At 50.0% G+C, this 22,775-nt stretch overlaps 2 protein-coding genes across 3 annotated transcripts; one reads left to right on the top strand and one right to left on the bottom strand.

Annotated features, from left to right (window-relative positions):
• Positions 1–1,356: 1,356 nt before the first annotated feature.
• Positions 1,357–19,041, bottom strand: NOL9 (nucleolar protein 9). 2 transcript variants are annotated; one of them, XM_039842335.1, is made up of 12 exons: positions 18,627–19,040; positions 17,601–17,820; positions 17,095–17,222; positions 15,447–15,582; positions 15,259–15,355; positions 14,632–14,729; positions 9,380–9,541; positions 8,876–9,173; positions 8,368–8,479; positions 6,492–6,669; positions 5,080–5,213; positions 1,357–4,468 (listed from the first exon to the last, which is right to left on the bottom strand). In XM_039842335.1, the coding sequence occupies exons 1-12, from the start codon at positions 19,002–19,004 to the stop codon at positions 4,319–4,321; spliced, it is 2,091 nt and encodes a 696-aa protein (XP_039698269.1). In that variant the 5' UTR covers positions 19,005–19,040; the 3' UTR covers positions 1,357–4,318. The 2 variants fall into 2 exon arrangements, with proteins under 2 accessions (XP_039698269.1, XP_039698270.1); XM_039842336.1 differs by lacking the exon at positions 1,357–4,468 and having other exon boundaries at positions 6,551–6,669; positions 18,627–19,041.
• Positions 19,042–19,167: 126 nt separating this feature from the next.
• On the top strand, positions 19,168–22,764 carry TAS1R1 (taste 1 receptor member 1). Its single transcript, XM_039842031.1, is given in 6 exon segments — positions 19,168–20,154; positions 20,185–20,434; positions 20,834–21,031; positions 21,808–21,940; positions 21,943–22,622; positions 22,624–22,764. Coding segments are annotated over 6 exon segments (1,584 nt in total). The 5' UTR covers positions 19,168–19,972.
• The last annotated feature ends 11 nt before the right edge of the window (positions 22,765–22,775 follow it).

Here is a 22,775-nt window from a genome sequence, read left to right as displayed (position 1 = left end):
GCTGCGAGGTGGGGACCCGCGCTTCGTCAGACCTGAACTCATGCTTGACCTCCGGGGTGCTGGCACCTTGCCTGGCCCTCGAGCCACGTGCCAGATCCACAGGTCTCCGTCCCTCTGCCCGGCTGCAGTCCCAAGCACTGGAGAGCTTCTCCCAGACTCAGCCCCGGTCTTAATTTCTCCTGCCGAACCCGTCTGCACAGAAAAACCGCGGTGCGCTGGGCCCAGCCAGCTGGCTTCCCCTGGACGCAGGCCCCCGGGGCGCTGTATATCTCAACGCACGGACGCCGTGGCCGCGGTTTGCACTGCGTTTCCCGGCCGGTGGTTCTCTCCCCTTGGATTTTCCATTCCCAAGTACCCATTCGCTCCCTGGAACAGACTTCCCGCACTCCTGGCTGCCTCCCCCCGCCTGTCCCAGAAAGCAACACCACGAAGACCCTCGTCTCTGCCGCCCCCACGGCCAGCAGCAGCCCCCCAGCTGGGCTCCCTGGCAAGGAGGAGGGCCTGAAAGTGTGGTGGCTTCTCGCTGCCTGGCGGGCAGTTTGGGAGATCAAGCGAGTTCCAAAGCATTAGGAAAACCCAAGCCACAGTCTGCTAAGCCCCACAGTGGCAGCGGCATCGCATCGGGGGCCAGTCTCCATGGCAACCTTGGGCTTCCCAGCCCAACACATTGTCTGCCGGCTCAGCTCTGTTTGCTTACTCAGCTCTCAGCACTTCCAGATTGGACCTGCCACCCCCACCCACCAACCTCCCCCACCCCGCCACCAAGTGCGTCCTCGCCTTCCAGGCGGCACCCCCAGCCCACCCTCTGCTCCACTCTCTTCCTGGCACAGCCTCTCTGCAGAGGCCCCGAACGTCACGTGGCTTCTTCCCCCTTACGGCACAGATGGCCCCCATATTTATTTTAGCCACTGTTCAGGCTCCGCTCGTCAGCCAAGTCTCGCTCCTCAGCCAGGCCCAAGCCCGGCAGTGAGGACGAGGGCTGGCTCACACTTGCTGAGAGGCAGCGACGGGCCCGGACCCCAGGCTTTCCCCGCTTAACTGGAACTTTTCTGGAAGCAAAATTTTCTCTTTCCTTCTAATACTGTCAAAGACAGTCCTAAAAGGATAAGCATCCTCCCTCAATTTATACACATGGTCCAAACGGAAAAATTAAAATAAGTTGCCACTGCGCTCAATACTGAAGTGGAGCAAGGCGCAGGCTGCTGGGGTTCCCTGCTCTCCCCGCTGTGGCACCCACATTTTGCTGACCCCCTTCGGATGGTTTACTTTCCACAACATTTCTACCATAATTTCTCCTAAGTACTGAAATAATTTCCTGGAATAAAATGGTCTACATATGTAATGAAATCACAAAAATTCACATTCTCAAAAATATTTAATGATAGATTTCACGTTAAGTAGAAGAGCTGGATAGAAAACCATACCTACAGCAGGACACCAATTCTGTAAAATATCACACATGCAACTGAGCAAAATACCAGACGAGTCGGCATCGCAACACTACAGAGATTATCCACGTGGCGGCGACCTCACGTGCGAACTGCTCGTACAAGTGGAAAAGCAGTAAGCGGAGGACAGGTGAGCAGCGGGGGGTGGGGGTGGGGGGTGTGTGGAATCTACTCCCCCGACCCCTTTAGCCGGACACTCGGCTGGAAGAGCGGTTTTAAGGTGAACCCTCCTGGAGGCAGCACGAGTAAGACGGTCTCTGACCCAAACATTAAGCGTCTGCTTCGTCCCTGCGTGACTGTGAGGGACACGGCCGTGGCCCCTGCCTTCCACGAGCTTCCCACGGAACCGGAGACCGGCTGCAGCGCAGTTACTGCTGCGCCTCTTGCAGCCACCCTCATGCACAGCCCACGCGGGGGACCCCAAGGGAAGAGCTTTTGTCCCACCTTAAAGAAGGGACAGGTTCGGGTGGCCCGGCCAGGGTCTGAAATCAGAGGTCCAACATCGACGCCTGCTTCTCACCCACTGTTATCACAACCAGAGCTTCAAAAAAAAAAAAAGCCAGTTTTTTAAAAATTCACCATCTGTACCCATGTCACTTGGTCCCCACACTGGCTGTTGGGCAAATAGCTGTGTGTCCAGCAGGTAAGCAAGCACATTTCGATTTCTCAAAAACTATAACCCAAAGCACGCGACGGGCCAGCTCAGCGGCCCCTCCCCGCTTCCTCAAACCTTCAGTTTCCAGGCTGGGGACTCAGGGGCACACCGGTTCCTGGCCCCCGGGCCTAACGGAGGAGAGGGGACAACCAAACTGACTTTGTTTACAAATAAAATGAACCCTAGAATTTGAGAATCTTGTCGATTATTTCGAATCTACCTTTCCTATAAACATATCTCTTTAAAAGAATCATGAGATTGGAAACTTCAGGTTGTCACATTCTAAGTCACATATTTCTTTAAGTTTTTAAAAATAAGCATGGGCTCCTTTGGAAGGCATAAACAAAAAGGGTGAAGGATAACGCCCATGCGGAGCTCCTCGCTACCCGTCCCGAACCTCAAGACTGTCGAAATCGCGAGCCACACCACCAACACTGGCAGACGCTGACACTCCGACAGCGCTCCGGGACAGTGGCCATGCTCCTGTCCACCAGCGCACCCTGCAGCTGCCCGCGGCCCGGAGCCCACATCTTGAGAAAGGCCTGCACAGGCTCCTCCGCCACCTCTGGCCCAGTCTGGCCGGAGGACCAATGCTGGCCGCGCCCTCTAGTGGCAACGTTTGTTTCCAAAGAAAGGGCACCCTTAAAAGCCAGCAGGAAATTAAAGCCAAAGCGAGTGCCAAGGCAGCGGTTTCACCGTCACTCTCAAAGCAACAAGCCTTACTCTCATCTGAGGCTTGCTGCTCATGACCTACAGTGACTATCATTACAAAGATACAAGGTACTGGGGAAGGAGGCAAAAAGTTGATGGCAGAGAACTGTCTGTTAAAACGCTTTGTGAGGCCAAGATAGAAAAATACGCCAAATAAAATTTACATATAAATAAGAGGCGACTGAGGAGTCAGACTTGAAATGGTCTGTAGGGTGTGGAAACTCACCGGAGGCTGACGAGGGCTCCTGTGTGAATCCCTAAGTCTGGGGGTCTACAAGATGCTGAGTCAAGACAATGAAAACCAACGATTTAAATGAACATTGATGTTAAACCCACACATCCTAATGACTGTCCTTCAACGCGATCTGCTAAGCAGCTGGAATTCACGCCGCCGGTCCCAACCGCCACCTCGGTCAGTCTCTCACCATCTTCAACGCAGCAATGACATGACCCAGGCTCGTCGTCCTTGTTCATCAAAATCACTGCCAACCTCGCAGGGCACAGAGTCATCACCACCAGGGAGAAGACAAAGGACAGTGCTCCGTCATTTTTCCCCAAGCCGTCTGGGAGATGGCATCACCACCAGCCTCCTGTGCCCTAGGAGAAAGGCCTAGATGGCCCAGTACAAGTTCAGGTCCAGCCGCCCAAAGACAAGAACAGGCCTTTTTCACGAGCTGCTCCTTCTTCCAGTCCTTCTTCCAAACGGCCTAGTGCCAGCTCTGCCCAGGGTGTGTCTTCAATCTCAGCTGAGAAGTCGATTAGGACATATACTGTTTTAAAGAGGGCCCAGGAGAGAGTTCCTGGATTTGAGAGCTTTTTTTTTTTCAGCATAAAACTACTGGATTAAAAAAAAAAAAAAAATGGAGTGCTCTTGAGTCCAAATTTTCATCCATTAAACCTTGATTAAATTTAAAGACCAAACATGATCTTTTAACACTCGACCTACAGGAAGGAATGGAAATGAACTCAGAGAGCATCACATGATCAGGGGATGAGAACGACCACCAGGGCTGTGACCACCTCGCAGACAGATGCCACTGCTGGGGTCTCCCGCCTGTCTGCCACCACTGGGCGAGGACCGAGGTGCGTCTCCACACCCTGCTATGCTTGCAGTCCCGCTGGCCACCCTTCCTTTGTCCTTGGTACATTTTTGTGGCCCCAGTCTCCCTGTTCTTATCCAGATTCCATCAATCAGGTTCTTGAAGAACTTCTTTGAGAAACTGACTGTATTCTTCCTGTTTTAATGGCTTACAACTTTCCTCTGTGGCTTCATCTCTCTAGAAAACATCAAGTATGACTAATATAGCAGACCAGGGCAAAACTCTGGGCCACGTGGCTTTACGAACGGACTTAGATTTACTACAAACACAGCCACAAGTGACACAGGACACTGTTTGCTACGTAAGGGCACCATTCGCGGCCACAAAACCCCATCAGTCTGCTGACACCAGGCTGGAGACAGTCAAGCTTTCTGGTGGAAAAGCTGCTTCCCTTATTAAAATCATCAGTTTACTTTTCGATAGAATTTTGGTTTTGGGTGTAGTCTCTCTTGATAGGTCGCCTCAGTTTCTCTTGCTCCAACTTTCTCTGATGCTCCTGGAAGTTTAAGATTATAATCTGTCGTGACGTAAGGTATCGTTCCTTCGAGCCCACGCTGAAATGGAAACAGAAAATACATGGAAACGCTCCAAGTCCAGCCAAACGTTTCTTCCCCAAAAGACAGCGTTACGAGTCTGAGTGAGATCCTCTCACTTAAAACCCTTGGCTCTCCTTCCCTCAAAGGGCCCGCTTAGAGCTCTGGCTCCGGTACAAAGGTGACTGCCACCTTTGTGACTGAACGACCGTGGGAGTTTCCCTCTCAAACAGGTAAGCAGGGGGGCAACATCTACGCCTCCCAGGCCACCCGCGGGCCCTGTAGTTTGGCCTTGGGGCTACACGGATGCCCTTGGCCAATATGACCTTCCCACAGGCTCCCCTGAAGACCATTCTCAGGAGGGGGCGATGCTGGGGAGGCCGGCTCCACTCTCCCCCCTCAGATGCCCATGGGATAATGGCTCTCCCACGGGGCTCCTGTCCACAGGCAGGAGGGTGACTCACGGCCTGCCTCAGCCACCTTGCCTGACAGCCCACCCACTTCGTTCCACCTCTACGACAAAGCGTCAGGCTCCCAGTCACCCGTCCCACGACTCCTGCCCCATTTCAGGTCCTCGCTCTCTGTGTACACTGCCAGCTGCCTCCAGGGCTGTCTGTGGGAGCCGCACTCACCTGGCCCTTCAAGACACACTGTGGAACGGAAACGGCTCCGACCAGCAGACAATTCACGTTTCTTAGCTCTTCCGGGGGCACGGGAGTGAGGATGTGGTAGAGCCTCTTCTCCATGTCAATCCCTCTACAAATCCCTTGAAGACACGCAGAAATCACCCTTTCTGGAAAACATCCCCGCCTCCCCCACTCCGAACTGCAGAACGGCTTTTAAAACAAGAGTTTCCATTTCAACCAGGTTTTGCTTTGAAAATACAAAGTACCAAGAAATGGAGTACGTGATTATCTGAGGGCTTCGTACCCTCCTCCTCGTTCAGCTGTAGGTGCCAATGTGGTCTTCACTGCCAAGTCCTAGACTGACGCAGCTACAGCACGCACAGGCCAGGGAGAAGGCCCCCCGAGGGGACACAGAGATGACTCTATCTCTCCCATCACCAACTGTGTCTGTACGAAGCGACACAATTTCTGTGGGAATGCTTTTAAGTACAGTACTGTATACATCAGAAATGTGTATTTAATTATTGAAGGGTTTTGCTAGTTTGAGGTCACACAGGTCCAGAAACATCCACGGATGTTTACCGACCTCGGTGAGGCAAGGGAACAACCACATGAGGTGGGCTTGGCGGGGGCAGGAACCCAACCCTGCTGGGCACGGCCAGGCCGCGCCGACATGCTGGACCTGTGCTACAGGAAGCCATTCTGCGACAATCGTCTGTGCTCAGGCCACCTCGGAGCAGGAGGGGAGTCCAACTAAGACGCTGTTCCAGAGTCCAGTGCAGAAACGATGGTGGCTCAGACTGGCAGAGTGGGGGGATGAGATGAGGGGGTGACACATTTTGGAAACTGAAGCTACCTGACCTGCTAATGGGCTGAATGCAGAGAAGGAAGACAAGGAGGTGCCAAGGGGACCGGGGTAAATCTCTGAAGGACCACTTGAAGGGTCCGAGGGAACGGGCACTGGTGTGGGGTGGGAGGAGGGGACTCTGGGAGAGCGTCAGACTGTATGGACCCGTCAGGACCTCAGCGCTGGACCCAAGTCCAAGATACCAGTGAGACACCCAAGCAGAGAGGCGCACTGGTACCATGGACCTGGAGCTCAGACGCGCGGCTGGGCCGGACAGCCGCTACGGGCAGGAGGCCTGATGATGGATTCGGAGCCCCCGCAGCGGGTGAGATGGCCTGGAGAACACGTGTCGAGTGACCAGGCCCTTAGGAATCCTAGATCTAGAGGAGCTGGCAGGGGAGGCAGAGAAAGAGCTGCTCCCTCCTGCCCTCCAGCCCAAGGCCTCTGTACTGAGGGCAGAGGAGCTCTGACCGTGCCAGCCAAGACAGCCGTGAGGTCAAGATCAGCAGTCAGCACTTGAAGAAGTGGATCAATTTTAGCAGGTTTGCAGACATGTTTTACTCTCACTCACCAAACCCCAAACAATCGCAGATTGGAGTCTGAGCGAGCAGGATGGGCCCATCTGCATACCCTCGGACATCATCCAGGATCTTGCAAAGACCGACCCAGCTGGCATTCACAGCATATAGTACGTGGGTGGGGGCGACATCGGCGTGAAGAATTCGGAGCGCAACTGCATTGAAAGGGACCTGGAAAACAAATGTGCATCTCGCTCCATTAATTCCACCCGAAAGACTACTTTTCCCTCTCATCTGCTGACTAGCCAGTTATCTAAGTTACGTCTGCCAAACTGCCTGCCAAAAAGTGCCTCAACTGAGCGGAAGCGCTGAACCAGCCTTCACTGCTTCAGTACAGAGAACCTAAAACATCTACACCGAATCCCCGCACATCATCTCCATCTGCCAGAAGTCTACACCCTGTGCCAAGTACTTTCTTGTCTGAAGAGATACGTTAAGACACAAGTTTAGAAATAAGTTATGGCCAAGGGAGACCATGAAACCCCATTCACGGAGAGGTCTAAGTAAGAAAGTCAAAATTCATGCAGTGAGAAAGCCTCCATTCATCCCCTAATGTAACGCACTGGATTAAGATAAACGGACCGCACTCCTAGAGCGTAAAATACACAACCACCACCTTTAACATGTCACTTCCTGGGCAATTTCAAACTCTGAGAGTAGAGAGGTATTTTGTTACATATAGTATTTAAATTTCAAAACCAAATTTGAAATAACAAAGGGCAGTTTAAATCGCTGGCAGATACGTTTCAAATTCAGTTATATCTCTGAGTGAAACGCCATTAAACAGACTGCCTTAGGTTCCCTTCTGGAGACGACTTGAAAGCCGAGCGCCAAGCTCGGCACCAACCCTGGGAGACACACCTGTCCGCCCGGGTCCCCACTGCTGCCTGCACGACCTCAGGCCGTGTCTCCACCTGACTGTGCCCAGTTTTCTAAGCTGTAAACAGGGGATGTACCAGCATCGCCCTCATAGGGGTGCCACGGTCACCAAGCCACTCCATGTAATGTGCTCGACAGAGCAGTGGTGCACCAGCACTCGGCACTCGACAGGCCACACGGCAGACGGTGAAGGTCTGGGCTCTGCTGTCAGGCTGCCTGGGCCTCAGTCCCAGCCCAGATTCCTACTACGCCCCTTTGGACCAGCTGACTCAAAATCCCTGGCCTCAGCTCCATCATCCGTAAAATGGAGATAACGACAGGGCCGTTGTGAGTAAAGGCGTAAACACAGGCTTAGACCGGAGTAAGCACTTAAGAAATGCTGCCTGATCTGTTCTTTCATCATCCAGAACCCTAATATTAAGGCGGTTTCATCCCCAAATAATTAAGAGCTTGGATCCCAAGATGTAAATGTAAATACTCTGGTGCCAGAATCTACTTTTGATGAGGAGAGATGTTAAGAGCGCTCTCCCAGAGCCAGGCACCGGTGAACCCACGTAACCATCTGCTGAACCCACATAACCATTCTACCCACTCAGGTACTGCCTCCGCTCCACAGATGACAAGCTGGATCACACGCGACTCGGAGGCGGAAGTGCTGGAGCCGGACTGCCTGGGTCTGAGCCCAGGGCCACCTCTGGGATTAGGCGGCACGGAACCATAGCCGTGCCCAGCCCAGCACAGCAGTTAAGAGCACGGACCCGGGAGCCAGACTGCTTGGGTCTGATGCCAGCTGTCCCACTTGTACTGGGTTCCTCAGCTGCCATCTGCCAAATGGGGACAGTTACAGGACCTACACCGTAGGCCTGTTCTGAGGATTAAACAAGCAAAGAGTTGCACAGTGGCTGGAGGCACGCTCAGCACACAGGAAGCCACAGAAGTGTTTGCTAAGTAAACAAAATAAAGACGATCCCCACCACAAGCTCAGGTTACCTGATACGGTGTCAGACCATGTAAGGGACAAAGTGGTTTCGGCACTGGGGGCTGCAGCTGGCCAAGGTAACCCAACACCGCCAAGTCACGAAGAATTCTGTTATGCGAGTCTCTGAAAAGTAAATTAGAACAGGGTTAGTAGAGATTCAAGCTTACAGGTCCACCTCCCGCTGAGAGACAGAGTGCATCTGTCATTACTTACACAGACTAGATTTACACCTTAGTATCTGCACACTCTGCCTTTCTATATATAAACCCCATGGAAAAACATGAAGTGGACAGACTCTCCTTCTAGTCAAAGCTCCTGGCCACCAGAGCTGGAGGCCACTCTGGATGGTCCCATTGGGAAAATAAAAGTTCAGAAAATAACTGATTCTCCTTCATACAGAAATAGCTCTGATAGAGAGTTGAAACATTTTAGAGGACTTATTCCTTTTAAAGAATTGAGGACAGAAGGCCTTATTAAACTGAAGAAAACTTAATTCTCTAGCCACGATAACCTATTTACCTATTTCTTGGAGTTTTTCTAAACGCAAAGTCCGACTGGACGCACATCAGTTTATGTCCAGTAAACATAAGCGGACTCTCCTTGTCTTCGTCAGCAAATTCCAAACTCTCTGCAAATTCTGCCAGCTGGAAACCTCTGTTTCTGACTTTGGACTTGCTCTTTGTGTACAAGCCGTCCATGTCGTCCACGTAGTCGGGGGTGAGGTTTGGCATGTATTTACTTCGGCCAGAACTGAACTGAACGACGTGGCTGGGAGACAGCAATCGGATCAGGTCGATGAGAAGCAAAAGCCCTTTGTCTGGGAGGAAGGAGACGACATCAGCACGGTTAGTGCACCAAAGGAGCAACACGCCCCTACGGAAAACTGGTACCTTATTTTGAGACAAAGCAATGGTCAAAAAGAAGAATCTCCTCAAAGCTGGGCTCCGGGACTAACGCCTAAAAGCCAAAAGCTTATTCACACCGCCCATCCCGGTCCTGCCGGATGTGTCTCTGTGGGCCTACCTGTCACCCAGCCCATCGTGTTGACGATAAGAGGGGACTCTCTCCTGTAGGAGCTGAACACATACTTTATGATCTCAATGTAATTCTCGTAGTTGTTTTTACAAGCAGCTTTCCCATAATACACCATTTTCTGTGGTGTCCTCTGGTGAGTGAAAGGTGGTCCTGAGAAGACAAAGAAACAGAGGTGAGAGTAATCGATCCACGACTACACGGTGGCGAGGTCGGCCATCATCCCGGCAAAGATCCGCAGGAAAGCTGAGACCATCCTGCCCCCAGGAAGAGATGTATTCCCACTTCCGGAACACGAAGTTTTCAACTTACTCTAAGGACATACTCGCTGTCACATGAAGTTAACCCCAGTCATGTCCTAACGAGGCCGTTCATTCAGTGAACATTTACCGACCACCGGCTATGTGCGAACAAAACGAACATCTCCATTCTTGTAGGGCTCACATTCCAATGACAAGGTGACTATAACAGTGATCATTCGTTGGAATACAGAGCTTACCTCGCTGTAGGTATGTTACACATAGTCTCTAATTTTCATAAGAACCCTACGAAGCAGGTAGTGTCATTATCCCCATTCTTACAGATGAGGAAATTGAGAAAAAGATTCACTAGACCGAGGTCGCGCAGCTAGTAGGTATTGGCTGGGCTTGAACTCCAGTGGCTGAGTTACCCCTGGAGTTGACACTCCCTAATCACACCACCAGTCTGCCCAGTCCGAGCCACTTCCAATCTCCTGTGGTCAGAGCCAGGGCTAGAATGCTCGGCAGGAGGTGACCAGGACCATGTGACAACATGGTCAGCAGGGCAAGGGCCTTGGTCGATGTGGTCAGGTGGTGCAAGACCACTTGCAGCAGAGCTAGTGCGACTCCCCTCAAGACTGTGGCCAAGGGATTCGGGGTGGCCCACAGCTGAGAGTGGCCTGCGTAGTTGAGGGACTGAACAAATACAGAGAACCTCTGCCAACTACGTAAGTATACTGAGAATAATCGTCGCCGGGGTTCTCACCGTCAGAGAAGGAACTTACAGATGTGGAAGGGGGAAGGCTAACTAGAATGAACCTGGAATTGAACGAGTGGTGCAGACTCATGGCGCTTCATAAACAGAAAAGGTGTGTGCGCATATGCATACACACAGATACACGCGTGGTGTGTGTGGGTTTAGACATGCACGTATTTCCTAGCTCTGTCTACTGAGGGGATCTGTCCACGGAGGGGACCTGGAAGCGATGACACCCAGAAGAAATTAGCACACCTAGTTAGTGAGAGTGGAATACCCAGCAAACACTGTCCTAACCTAGTGATCCAAGCCAGCACCTTTGGTCACATGTTGCTAGGATGCACTGAGAACGCAGCACGCTTCTTGATCTAACCACGAGACATTCTATAAACGTGCTCTTCAGAACTGTCAAGGTCAGGAAAGATAAGAAAAGCTGGAGGAATTGTTCCAGACTGAAGGAGACTAAAGATTTATGATGATACACTGGACCTATACAGATGACTGGGACAATCAGCTCTGTCTACAATGGACAAAATTCGAGTAACGGAACAGTACTGTAGCAATGTTACTATCCTGATTTCGGTGGTTGTATTATGATTATGTAGCAGAGTGTCCTTGTTTTTAGAAATACCCACTGAAATATTAAGGGGTGAAGAAAAAAATTAAATGGACTAGAGAGAAAAAAAGAAACAATGAAACCAGCTAAAAAGCGTCAACAATTATTTTTGATAAAGCTGTTAAAACAATATAAATGTTTTACGACTTCTTTTTGACAGAAAGTCAAACTAAACAAAAATTACACAATTATCTCAACAGACACGGAAAAAGCATTTGACAAAATCCAACATCCTTTCAGGATAAAACCATTCCATAAACTAGGATTAGAAGGCAACTTCTTCAACCTTTCAAATGGAAACCGAAAAACCCACAGCTAACGTCGAACTTGATGGTGGAAGACTGGCTGTATTCCCTAAGATTGTAAACAAGAAAAGGGTGTTTCCTCCTACTCGACCTTGTGCTAGAGGTCCTATCGGAGCTATTAAACCAGAAACAGAAAGAAAAAGCACCCAAATTGGAAAGAAAGAGGTAAAACTACCTCTATTTGCAGGTGACATGGTCTCATATGTAGAAAATCCTTAAGAATTTGCAGAAAAGCCACTAGAGCTGATAAAAGAATTCAGCAAAGTTGCAGGTTCAAGATCAACACACAAAAATCAGTTATGCTTCTATACACCAGCAATGAACAACCTGAAAAGGAAATTAGGAGAGAAATCTCATTTACAATAACAGCTAAAAGAATTAAATCCTTAGGAATAAATCCAACCAAGGAAATGAAAGACATTTATATGCTGAAAATCACAAAACATAGTTTAAAGAAATTAAAGAGGACCTAAAAAATTGGGAAGACATCCTGTGTTCATGGATAGGAAGACTTAACATTACAATGTCAATACCACCCACAGCAATCTGCAGTGCAGATTCAACACAATCCCTGTCAAAATTCTAACAGCCTTTTCTTTGCAGAAATGGAAAAGCCAATTCCCGAACTGATATGGAATTGCAAGGGGTCCTGAAAGGCCAAAACAACCTTGAAAAATCAAGTTGGAGGACCCACACTGCCCAGCTTTGAACTTACTACAAAGCTATAGTCATTAAGAGAGGTGGTGACCACATAAGGACAGACACAGAGCAATGGAACAGACCAGGGAGCCCAGGAAAAGACCCTCGCATGTATGTATGGTCAAATGATTTTTGACAAAGGTGCCAACACCATTCAATGAGGCAAAGATGGTCTTTTCGACAAATGGTGATTGGAAAACTAGCTTTCCACGTATAAAAGAATGACACTGGATCCTTTCCCTGTATCATGCAGAAAAACGTATTCAAAAATGGATCAAACGAGAGACAACAGACCAAAACCGCAAGTCATGCAGCCAAAGCATGCGCAGAGAAGGCTCTGACCTCCAGCTGCACCTGGAACCAAAGTCATCCCTGTCTTCCTCCTGACCTAACCAAGGGACAGGGACATAAGCAACCGGAACTGGAACACCAGAACCTTTCAGCAGCGAAGGCTGTGCAGGATAACCTGGTGCTGAAGCCCTTTACCATAAATGGCCAAGTTCCACTAATTAAGACCTGCCCCGCCAGCGCTTCCGCATATTTGTTCCCCTCAAACCTTTAAAAACTCGCCTGGAACCCTGGATCAGGGAGACTGATCTGAGCCTCCTCTCTGGTCTCCTTGGCTGGCTGCCTGACAAATACACCCTTCTCTCTGCTGGGGACGGGGAGGAATCAAAGACCTACATGTTAGCACTGAAACTTACAAAACTCTTAGACAAAAACATTACAGAACGTCTTTATGACACTGGATTTGGCAACAACTTCATGGCTATGACACCAACCGCACAAGCAATAAAAAAAAATCGGTAAGTTGACTTCACAAAAATTAAGAATGTTCATACAACAAAGGACAGTATCATGAAAGCAAAAACATAACCTACAGAATGAGAGGAAATACTTGCAATTCGTGTATCTGATAAGAGATTAACATTCAGAATATATAAAGGCCTCCCGAAAGTCAACAAAAACGACTTAATTCAAAAATGGGCAAAGGACTTGAATAGACATTTCTCTAAAGCAAACATACTAATGGCCAATAAGCACATGAAAAGATGTTCAACATCACTAATCATCAGGAAAATGCAAATCGAAACCAAAATGAGGCATCGCTCCACATCCAACAGGATGGCTGTAATCAAAACTGACAAGTATTGTTGAAGGTGCGGAGAAATCAGAACGCTTGCACATTGCTGGTGAGAATGTAACGGTGCAGCTGCGGTGAAAAAGGCTGGCAGTTTCTCAAAAGGTTCGATGTGGAACTACCAAATGACCCAGCAGCCCCGCCCTGAGAGCGCCGAAAGTGGGATCTGAGCAGATACTTGCACATCAAAGTTCAGAGCAACGCCACGCACAACAGCCACGAAGCAGAAACCGTGCAAGGGTCCGTCGGTGGTTAAACAAATAAAACGTGATATACGCATACAACGTAATAATATTCAGTCATAAAAAAAAGAACTAAGTTTCAATATACGCTGTAATATGCTTGCATTTTGCTTAGCAAAAAAAGCCAGGCACACAGGGATGAATACTGTACGATTTCACTTATACATGATAACCAGAATAGGTGAATTCATAGGGACAGAAAGCAGAACAGGGGTTTGTAGCAGGGGAGGGGGGTGGGAGGGAGCAATTAGTGTTTCTCCAAAGGGCAGTCCTGGATCTGCGGTCTCGCCTTCCTCAATTCAGTTAACTGTGGTCACCTGTGGTCTGAAATTTTTCAGAAAAAAATTCCTGAAATAAACAATTCATAAGTTTAAAACTACACTGTTCCGAGCAGCATGATGAAATCTGGCTCTGTCCCATGAATCATCCCTTTGTCCACGCTGTAAACCTGCTCGTTAGTTGTCAGATCGACTGCAGCAATATCGCAGTGCCCGTGTTCAAGTCATCCTTATTTGCTTAATAACGACCCAAAGCGAAAAGGGCAGTGATGCTGTCAATTCGGATGTGCCAACGAAGAGAAGCCGTAAACTTTATCACAGGTGTGTGTGTAGAAAAACAGTACATACAGACTTCAGTACTATGCTCGGTGTCAGGCATCCCCTGGGGTCTTGGAACGTGTCCCCCACAAATAAGGGGGGATTGCTGTAAAACGTTTCACTTTGGGATGACGAAAAGTTCTGGATATAGATAATGGTTATACAACACTGTGAATGTACTTAATGCCATTGAATCGTACACACATGAACGGTTAAAATGATAAATGTCATGTTGTGCATATTTTCCCATAAAAACTAAAAAGTATCGTGGGATTCTGGTTTGGATTTTGAACCATAAAAAGGACATTAGTAGGATAACTGGTGGATTCTGAAAAAACTGTATAGCTTAGTAATTAATAGTATTATATTAATGTGAAATCCCCAGTTTAGATCACTGTATATAGATGTTAATATTGGAGGAGGTGGGCCTCTAATTTACATATAATAAAATGGACAGTACTTCCAATGGAATCCTAGAAAAATACAGGTTTGTTTTTTTTTTTTTGGAGGCTAGAGCAATAGTTACAGGAAGACAATGAGTTTGATGGGGGATGTTCACTTTTCATATTTTATAATCCTTGAGGTTTTTTTAAGTATTACTTTCGCATTTTTGAACACCAAGACATTTAAGAAATACATAATACGTACCTAGAATTGGCTCTGTAATATTAAGTAAAGAAATGCAACCCGGAGGAGTAAATTCTGTCTGTCCCAGATCACATTCCAAATAGTCAACACAAGAAATGCTGAAAATTTAAAAGAAAGAAAATCTTAGCTAGCTTTACCTTGTCAAGAGGGTAAATCAGATCTTAAAGATTTTATGCGACACACAGTGATAATCCATCCTATGCAGGCTTTTAGGTGGGATGCTCGATCCATATAAAAAATAAATAAATAGAGAAAATGTGATGCAGGTATGGTCAATGTCCGCTCATCATACAGGTACGACCTCGTCTTTCCTAAAATTTTATCTTTAAAAGAGAATTTATCCCTATTCTGAATCTCCGGATAAGGACAAATAATAGATTCTGAGGCCAAGTGACTCCTCTTGAAAGCTACTGACAGGCAAGGTCAGTACACTGAGAGCACTGTCACCTCACCCCAAAATGCAGTGTAACAGACGATGCCATCACTCAGCTGAGCAGCTCGGCACAGAGCTATAAATAACCTCTGCTTAGAAGTCTAGACGCAGTCCCATCCGGCTTCTTAAATCAAAACTTCTACTTCCTGCCCCCAATCCAGCAACGTGTGAAAACGAGAATGAAACGGCCTCACCTATTTAACAACTGGTTAATCAGGTAGCGATTAAACGTTGACTTTCCGACATCCTGAGACCCACAGACCAGAATGACAGGGCAGCCATCTACCTCTTCTGGAGGGGAAACAAACATTGATCCTAGATTAGCCATCTCCTCCAGGACTCTAATCATAAACACTCCAATTTGTCAACATGTGTCACTCACCACAAGACACGTTGACTAACTCCTCCAGGGCTGAAAGGGCACTCTCAGTTAAACGAAGGCCGTTTTTTTTCTTCTCTTTTCTAATGCCAACAGACCTCAAGGCAAAATACTCGGAGTTAATCTGGAAAGTCGGACTCTGAAATTAACAACATAAGCTTTTAGAAAAGGTGAAAACAAATACACCTCTTTTCTTCAGTTCTAAAAAACCTCATATAGTTGTGAGCAATGAAAGATAAATTTGATCCCTCCCTTCCTCTCATCCCCCCGCCCCACCAAAACCAGCCCTTAAATAAGCCCTGTCAGTTCTCTTCCCCAAATCATCCAGGTCTGCTTTCATAGCTCATGCTTACTTCCCAGGTGCCATCACCTCTGCAGGACACTCCAAAAATAAGCAAGAGTGTGGAAATGTAAAAGTGATTTTTCTATTGCAAGAAAAATGCAATAGAAGACCACAGTCATAGAGCAGGTCGGTGACTGGGAATAAAGTCAAGGCGACCTCCCAAAACAAAGCGAAGACAAAAGATATATGCAGACAGAGTTGACAGGATGTGGAAGACAAGTCCACGACATCCAATGGTATTCTGGCAGAAGTACCAGGAAACCGAGGGAAAGCAACCCAAAGAATGGAACAGCTCGGTCCCAGCAGAAGCAGGTGGGGCTCAGATGAAATAAGGCCTCTGTACACAGAGGATCAAGGAAAGAGACCCACCAGGATCCCATCCTAATGCAACTCATCATCAAAAACATCAAAGGAATGAGAATCAGCCGGCATTAAGACTTCCTCTGAGCAACTCTGGATTCTAGAAACAAGGGAGCAGCCTTCAAATTCTGACAGCAACAGCCACCCCTTCTCAGTCTCTTTGCGACTCCCACATCTAGACCTGCTCCTGGGAGAGCCTTGGGGCTCAGACCGTGAATCTTCCTGTTTCCATTTGTATCAACTTCCTTGGTGCTGTTATGCCAACCGCAAGGCCTTCCAAACCCTCTTCTGTGGCTGAAAGCTCCCAAATTCACGTTTCCAACTCCAGACTCTGGACATCTCCAACTGAACGTCTAACGGGCACCTCAAAGTTAACACATTGACACCTCCTCCTACAGGTGCTCCCTCTCAGTCAAAGGCAACTCCAAGCACCCAGGAGCTTAGCCTAAAACGCCTGTTGTTAGTCCTTGATCCTTCCTCATGCCTCACATCCAGTCTGTCCAATAAACCTACGGATTAGACTCAATTTACTGGCTCATGAGAGACAATTATAGTAACGACCTGACTTCAGGAAATTAATAGCATGGCCAGCACAATTTAGAGGTGAGAAGAGACAGGAGAAAGTATAAGAACTTGAAAATTACTGATTCAGAATTTAGAGAAAACTTACACTATCTCAAGTTAATAAATTAAGATATGAAGATAACCATTCAAAAAATGCCAAAAGGCATTTAATCAACTACGATACGAAATAATGGCTTTCGTGGGGTAACGAAACTAAGGGAGTAGGGGAGAAGAGACATTTTTAATGATATACCTTTCTATACTCTTTTTACTGTACACATGCATTACATTCTGTATCTTCCAAGGGAGCATCCCACATAAGTCATGTGATATGACCGTTCTGGTGAAAGTAATTAACAAAACTCTGAATGAAAACTGATTTACCTCTTGTACAAAAATGTAAGATAAACCCGGATGGCTGATTATGAAGTTTACAGTGGAGGTTTTCAGATTTTCTAGCATCACAATTGAACACAGAGGAGAAAAATTCTTCATCAACCAACATCTGTCATCTGTAAAGATAAAAACAAACTACCTTAGAATAGTAACTCCATTAAATTCTATGCCCTTTAGGGCCACCATTTCCTCAGCTAAAGCGTAAACTTTTCAAGAGTAGGAATTACGTTTGAGAGCCTTTTTTTAGGAGGCCATACTGCATAATAGGGACACACCTGGGTGAAGTCACCCAGGTTTGCCACATACCAGCTGAGTGGCCTCAGGCAACCTTTCTCATCTGTAAAATGGTGAAAACAAGAGTTTCACTCTCAGGACCCTTGTGAGGGTTTGAATAATATAGTAAAGTGTGCAAAGTGTAGGCCACGATACACTTCTAAAAATAATTAGCCTTATTACAGTACATCTTCAGTAAATGACCCGGTTTTTTTCATTACCCTGGTTAAGATGAGGTCTGAGCAAAGTTCGGGCTTCCCTTTTCATCTCCTTCTTGCTTTTCTCAGGCATCGAATAATGAACTGCATTGATAGTGAGGCGAGAGTGGGTATAGGTAGAGAAGACATCTTGGGAAGGCTGGCCTTGGCTAATGGTAAAACCAAACACCTGCACCTGGCCATAAAGGCAAGTCACACGACACATCCCACTAAAAGTAAAACCCTAGCAGGGAAAGAAAAAAAAGAAAGTAATAACATTATGGATTCTGTGACCAACGACTGAAACTTTCTAAAGCCTTAATTGCTATTCACATATCAAAAGGTGGCAGATTTCTACATAAGAGAATACACTGTACTAGGTGACTATCGAGGACTTAATATTTTTGACTTAAGACCACATCCCATGGCAGCTACAGATATAGCTGGTGAACATTGACATGTGAAAAATCAGGGGATCCCATGAACTGGGCTCTGCTGTTCTCATGGCTCCCTGTCCTTAGAAGGCCCACTGCCTGCCAAGTCCCTGCGTTCTTGGTTTTCACTTCATTCCTGTATTGGAGGGGGACTCCCAGATGGGAGTCCAAGTGAAGAGCAGGGGCCCTAAAACCAGGCCACCTGGGTCTGAATCCTAGCTCTGGCTCTACTGTATACCTTTTGGCAAGTCGCCTAAGCCAAACCTCAGTTCCTTCCTCTGTAAACATTCATAGTCAAGCAATAATGACTCCATGTGAGCTGGGAGTATTAAATGGGTTCATTCACTCCCCAAAAAGCACTTAGAAAACGTAGAACCTGGCAGTACTGAGTACCCAGTAAATGCGACCTATTAGTACCGTCATAGTCCCTTTCAGCTCTGAAGGGCTAGATGCCCTCAGCAGGGTCCTCGTTACCCTCTGCTCAGTACCACCGCCATGAGGAATGCGCTTATGACTAGTGGCCCGAGGACACGCAGAAGGAACACGGCCTGCCACCCCCGAGGCTGCGTCTCCGCCCCTCCCTCTCTACTCGCCGGGCTCTCCCGGCGCGACTCACCTGCTCCAGCGGCAGCAGCAGCAACGCGCGACCCGGGCCGGCCGGCCGCAACGGCGGGATGGGGAGGGTCGCGGAGCCACCTTCGGCGGGGTCCTCGTCCGGGGTCGGGCTAGGGGCCGGGCTGGGGGCTGCGGTCTTGGGCCTCTGGGCCGCCGCTGCGCGCGACAACGGGCAACTGCCCTCCCGCCAGTTCGCGCCGGCCGCCTGGGCCTGCAGCAGCCTCCGCCGCAGGCGCCTTCGGCCGCACCAGCGCAGCAGAGTCCCGAGCCGGCGGCGAGGCCGGCGGCTGAGGATGAGCTGGGGCCGGGCTTTGCGGGCTCGTTTCCACGTGGAGCGGACGAGCCCCCGCTTGGTCTGCAGCAGCAGCGAGTCCGCCATGCTGGCTGCCGGCGCCTGCCGCCCGGGAATCTCGCGAGACCCCGTCGCTCCGCCCCGCGGCCCGTCAAGCTGCTGAAAGGGGCGGCCTGGGAGCCGCGAGCGCCCTCTGCGGGCGGTCCCAGCAGTGCACCCGGGCCTCAGCCGCCCCCTCAGAGGCTCCCATCCGCCGGGGCTCTGGGGGTTGATGCCTCGGCGACCACTGACCAGTCTCCATTTACATTAGGCAAAAGCGCACCCTGGCCACCTCGAGAGGGAAAGCCAGATACCCCACGCCAAGTCCGGACCACCTCTCCAGAAATTCAGCTGGTATGGTTTTCTTCCTGCAGAAAAAGCTCCAGGACTGGTGCTTTAAACAAATCCCGTCTATTTGCATATCCTCTTTGCATGCATTTGTCTTTGGGCTTAAGGTTGCAACCCTGGACGACAAGGCAAAACCACGATGATAAACTCAAGAATTTCAGTGTCAGAAAACCGAGAGCTAGGAGGGAGTTCAACTCAAAGCCAAGTCTCACTTGGTAAACGGAGGCCTCGGTAGAGGTTCGAAAACCCACATCTCCCTGCTAGCAACTCTTCACATCGTGTCCCTCAGGGCCCCCAGAGAAGCAGTGTCCTTGCATTCCTCTGCCTCCCTCACCTCCCCCTACTCCTCCTCAAAAAAAGACCAGGGCTTCCTTTCCGAAGCCATAGGCACCAGAGCAAGGGCAGAACCCACAACCGGGCAGAGGAAGGATCAGTGGGTGCTGCCTGGTTTGCATCTGTGCTGGCACCCTGCCCAGTTCCTGAGTAGGACTGTCGGCCCGGAAGCCAAGGCAAACAGCCTGGTTCCGACCACTGGGTTCCAGCCCCACCCCTTTCACAGGCGTGAAGTTGGGAAGCACCTGGGCAGCTGCAGTGTGTTCTATTCAAACAGCCTGACCTCATCGGAGGGTGCGGCTCAGCTGTGCCAGGCATGGGACTGTTAGGCCAGCATGTTACTCACCTGGCTGTCCTGCAGCTGTCCCTTTTCCTGCTGCTGGGCTTTTGGCTGCCCTAATGTGGAGTCCTCTCTTGACTTGAGCCTCCCAGGGGATTACCTCGTCGCAGGCCTGTTCCCTCTGCACGCTGAGTGTCTGGGGGTGAGACACAGACCCACGGTGACCCTCTGTGACAGGTGAGTGAGGCTCAGCAGAGCCATCACTTAGGAGGACTCGTGCCTCCAGGGTCCTCTGCCTACCCCCTCAGCCAGAGTCTTGCTGTTTCTGAATGTGCCCACTCTCCAAACATTCTCCGTGAGCCCCGTCCGCAACGTGGACTGGGCTGTCTGCGCTGTGGCCCACGGCCTCCACCAGCTCCTGGGCTGTGCCTCCCGATCCTGTTCCAGGGGCCAAGTCTACCCCTGGCAGGCGAGGCTGTCCAGCCCCTGGCACGCTGTATCAGGGTGCTTCCCTGAGGTAAGCAGGATGACCACTCCTTGGCCCTAAGAGCTGGGGGTGGGGGGCAGAGGCCGCTGACCGGAGGACTGATCCCTCTCTTAGCTTCGCTGAACCTCGGCTCCTCCCACCCACCATACCTCGGATCCAGGGTTAAAAATCCTTGTAAAGGGGTCCTCTGTTAGAGACCTCTCAGTCAGGAGGCTGGCCGCAAGCGTCAAGGGGCCTTCTAGGAGGGGAAGGGGCTCTCGGAAAGGGACAAGAACCTCCAGAAAGGCTGAAATTGCCCAGATAAAAGCCCGACAAGGCCCCAAGCATTTGCTTCCTGAGCCTTCAGGGTCAGGGAGAGTCGAGGAGGGGAGGGTGGAGGAGGATAAGCCTGTGTTGTCTGCGATCACTCCAGATCCCTTTCTATTTCAGCTTCTAGAGTGGATCCGCAAGGTGAATTTCCATCTACCCCAGGACACTGTGACATTTGATGACAATGGGGACCACCTCAGCAGCTATGACATAATTGCCTGGGACTGGACTTTCAGGGTCATCGGCTCCTCCACCTGGTCTCCAGTTCAGCTGGACATAAACAAAACCAAAATCCAGTGGCAGGACAAGGACAACCAGGTAATTGGGATGTGGTCACTTATCCCCAGGTGATGATTTCAGGGGCAGCCTGGAGTCTGGGGGCGATATTGACACAGCTTACACAGGGCAGGAAGGCCTCCCAGGTACCAGGCTGCCATGGCTCTACCCAGGCCTGCCAGGGAAGCTCCACGGGCTGGCAGTTGGAAGCCCCGTGGCCACCGGTTGCTTGGCCCGACTGCAGATAGTAGCGTGTCTGCAGCAGAAAGAAATAGCATATTGCACCCAGAGATGCAAGGTCGAGATCAGAAAGCGAACTGAGATATCTAAGGCTCAGCCCAGAGCAGGACTCCAGGGGCCACATTATTTTACCGTCCCTGCAGGTGTAGAACTGCATCTCTTCTGTCCTCTGCGAGTCAGCTCAGAGAAAGCACAGAGCGGCACCACAGGGAGGTGGATTTGGTTAGTGGAAGTTGCAGAGAGAGAGATGAAAATGCCTTTCCTTTCGGGCTGGCTGCTGGCATTGATCATAGCCTCACTGGTGTGTGGGCAGAGTTACCGGGGTAAAGTCCCTCCCTAAAGACCTCCCAGTCTGCAAATCCCTTCTGGGATCATGAGCCATATGGAAGCTATCCGCATGTCTCTAGAATCATAATTAACTTAGGCACCTTGAGGAAACGCAGCCTCCGGACTCTGCTCAGGGCTATGCCCGTCTCGCTGTGCCCGGCGGAGCCCAGCTCCTGTGGTACAGCCCTCCCAGCCCTCGCAGGCCTGTACAGTCTTTCTGCCCTTTCCTGCTCTGCTCACCTGGCTCTTAGGAGCCCTCTCCGCCTTCCCTTCCAGACCTCCACAACTGCCAGCCTTGCGGGGAAGAAGAGTGGGCGCCCGAGGGAAGCCAGACCTGCTTCACACGCACCGTGGTGTTTTTGACTTAGCATGAGCCCATCTCTTGGGGCTGTTGGTAGCTAATACACTGCTGCTGCTACCTGTGGCTTGGACCGCTGGCCTGTTTGCCTGGCACTTAGACACCCCTGTGGTGAGGTCGGCTGGGGGCAGGCTTTGCTTGCTCCTGCTGGGCTCCCTGGCAGGGGGCAGCTGCGGCCTCTATGGCTTTGGGGAGCCCAGGCTGCCCACGTGCTTGCTGCACCAAGGCCTCTTTGCCCTCGGTTTTGCTATCTTCCTGTCCGGCCTTACAATCTGTTCCTTCCAGCCATCTTCATCTTCAAAGTCTTCTGTCAAGGTACCCACCTTCTACGATGCCTGGGTCCAACACCACAGGGCTGGCCTGTTTGTAGTGATCAGCTCAGTGGCCCAGCTGCTTATCTGCCTAATTTGGCTTGCAGTGTGGACTCCACTGCCCACCAGGGAGTATCAGCACTTTCCTCAGTTGGTGGTGCTTGATTGCAGCGAGGCAAACTCACCGGGCTTCACACTGGCTTTCACCTACAGTGGCCTCCTCTCGGTCAGCACCTTTGCCTGCAGTTACCTGGGCAAGGACCTGCCGGAAATCTACAGTGAGGCCAAATATGTCCCTTTCAGCCTGCTCCTCAACTTTGTGTCCTGGATCGCCTTCTTCACCACTGCCAGCGTCTAGCAGGGCAAGTACCTGCTGGCTGTCAACGTGTTGGCCATGCCCAGTGAGCAGCCTGAGTGGCAACTTCAGCGGCTACTTTCTCTGCAAGTGCTCTGTGGTCCTCTGCCGCCCGGATCTCGACAGCACGGAGCACTTCCAGGCCTCCATCCGGGACTACACCAGGCGCTGAGGCTCCGCCTGACCACTGGGTCC

The sequence above is a fragment of the Pteropus medius genome, unplaced genomic scaffold (genome assembly GCF_902729225.1).
Source record: "Pteropus medius unplaced genomic scaffold, Ma_sr-lr_union100, whole genome shotgun sequence".
NCBI classification, from domain to species: Eukaryota; Metazoa; Chordata; class Mammalia; order Chiroptera; family Pteropodidae; genus Pteropus; species Pteropus medius.
Note: the sequence above shows the minus strand (reverse complement) of the source record. Positions and strands in the feature narration are given on the sequence as shown.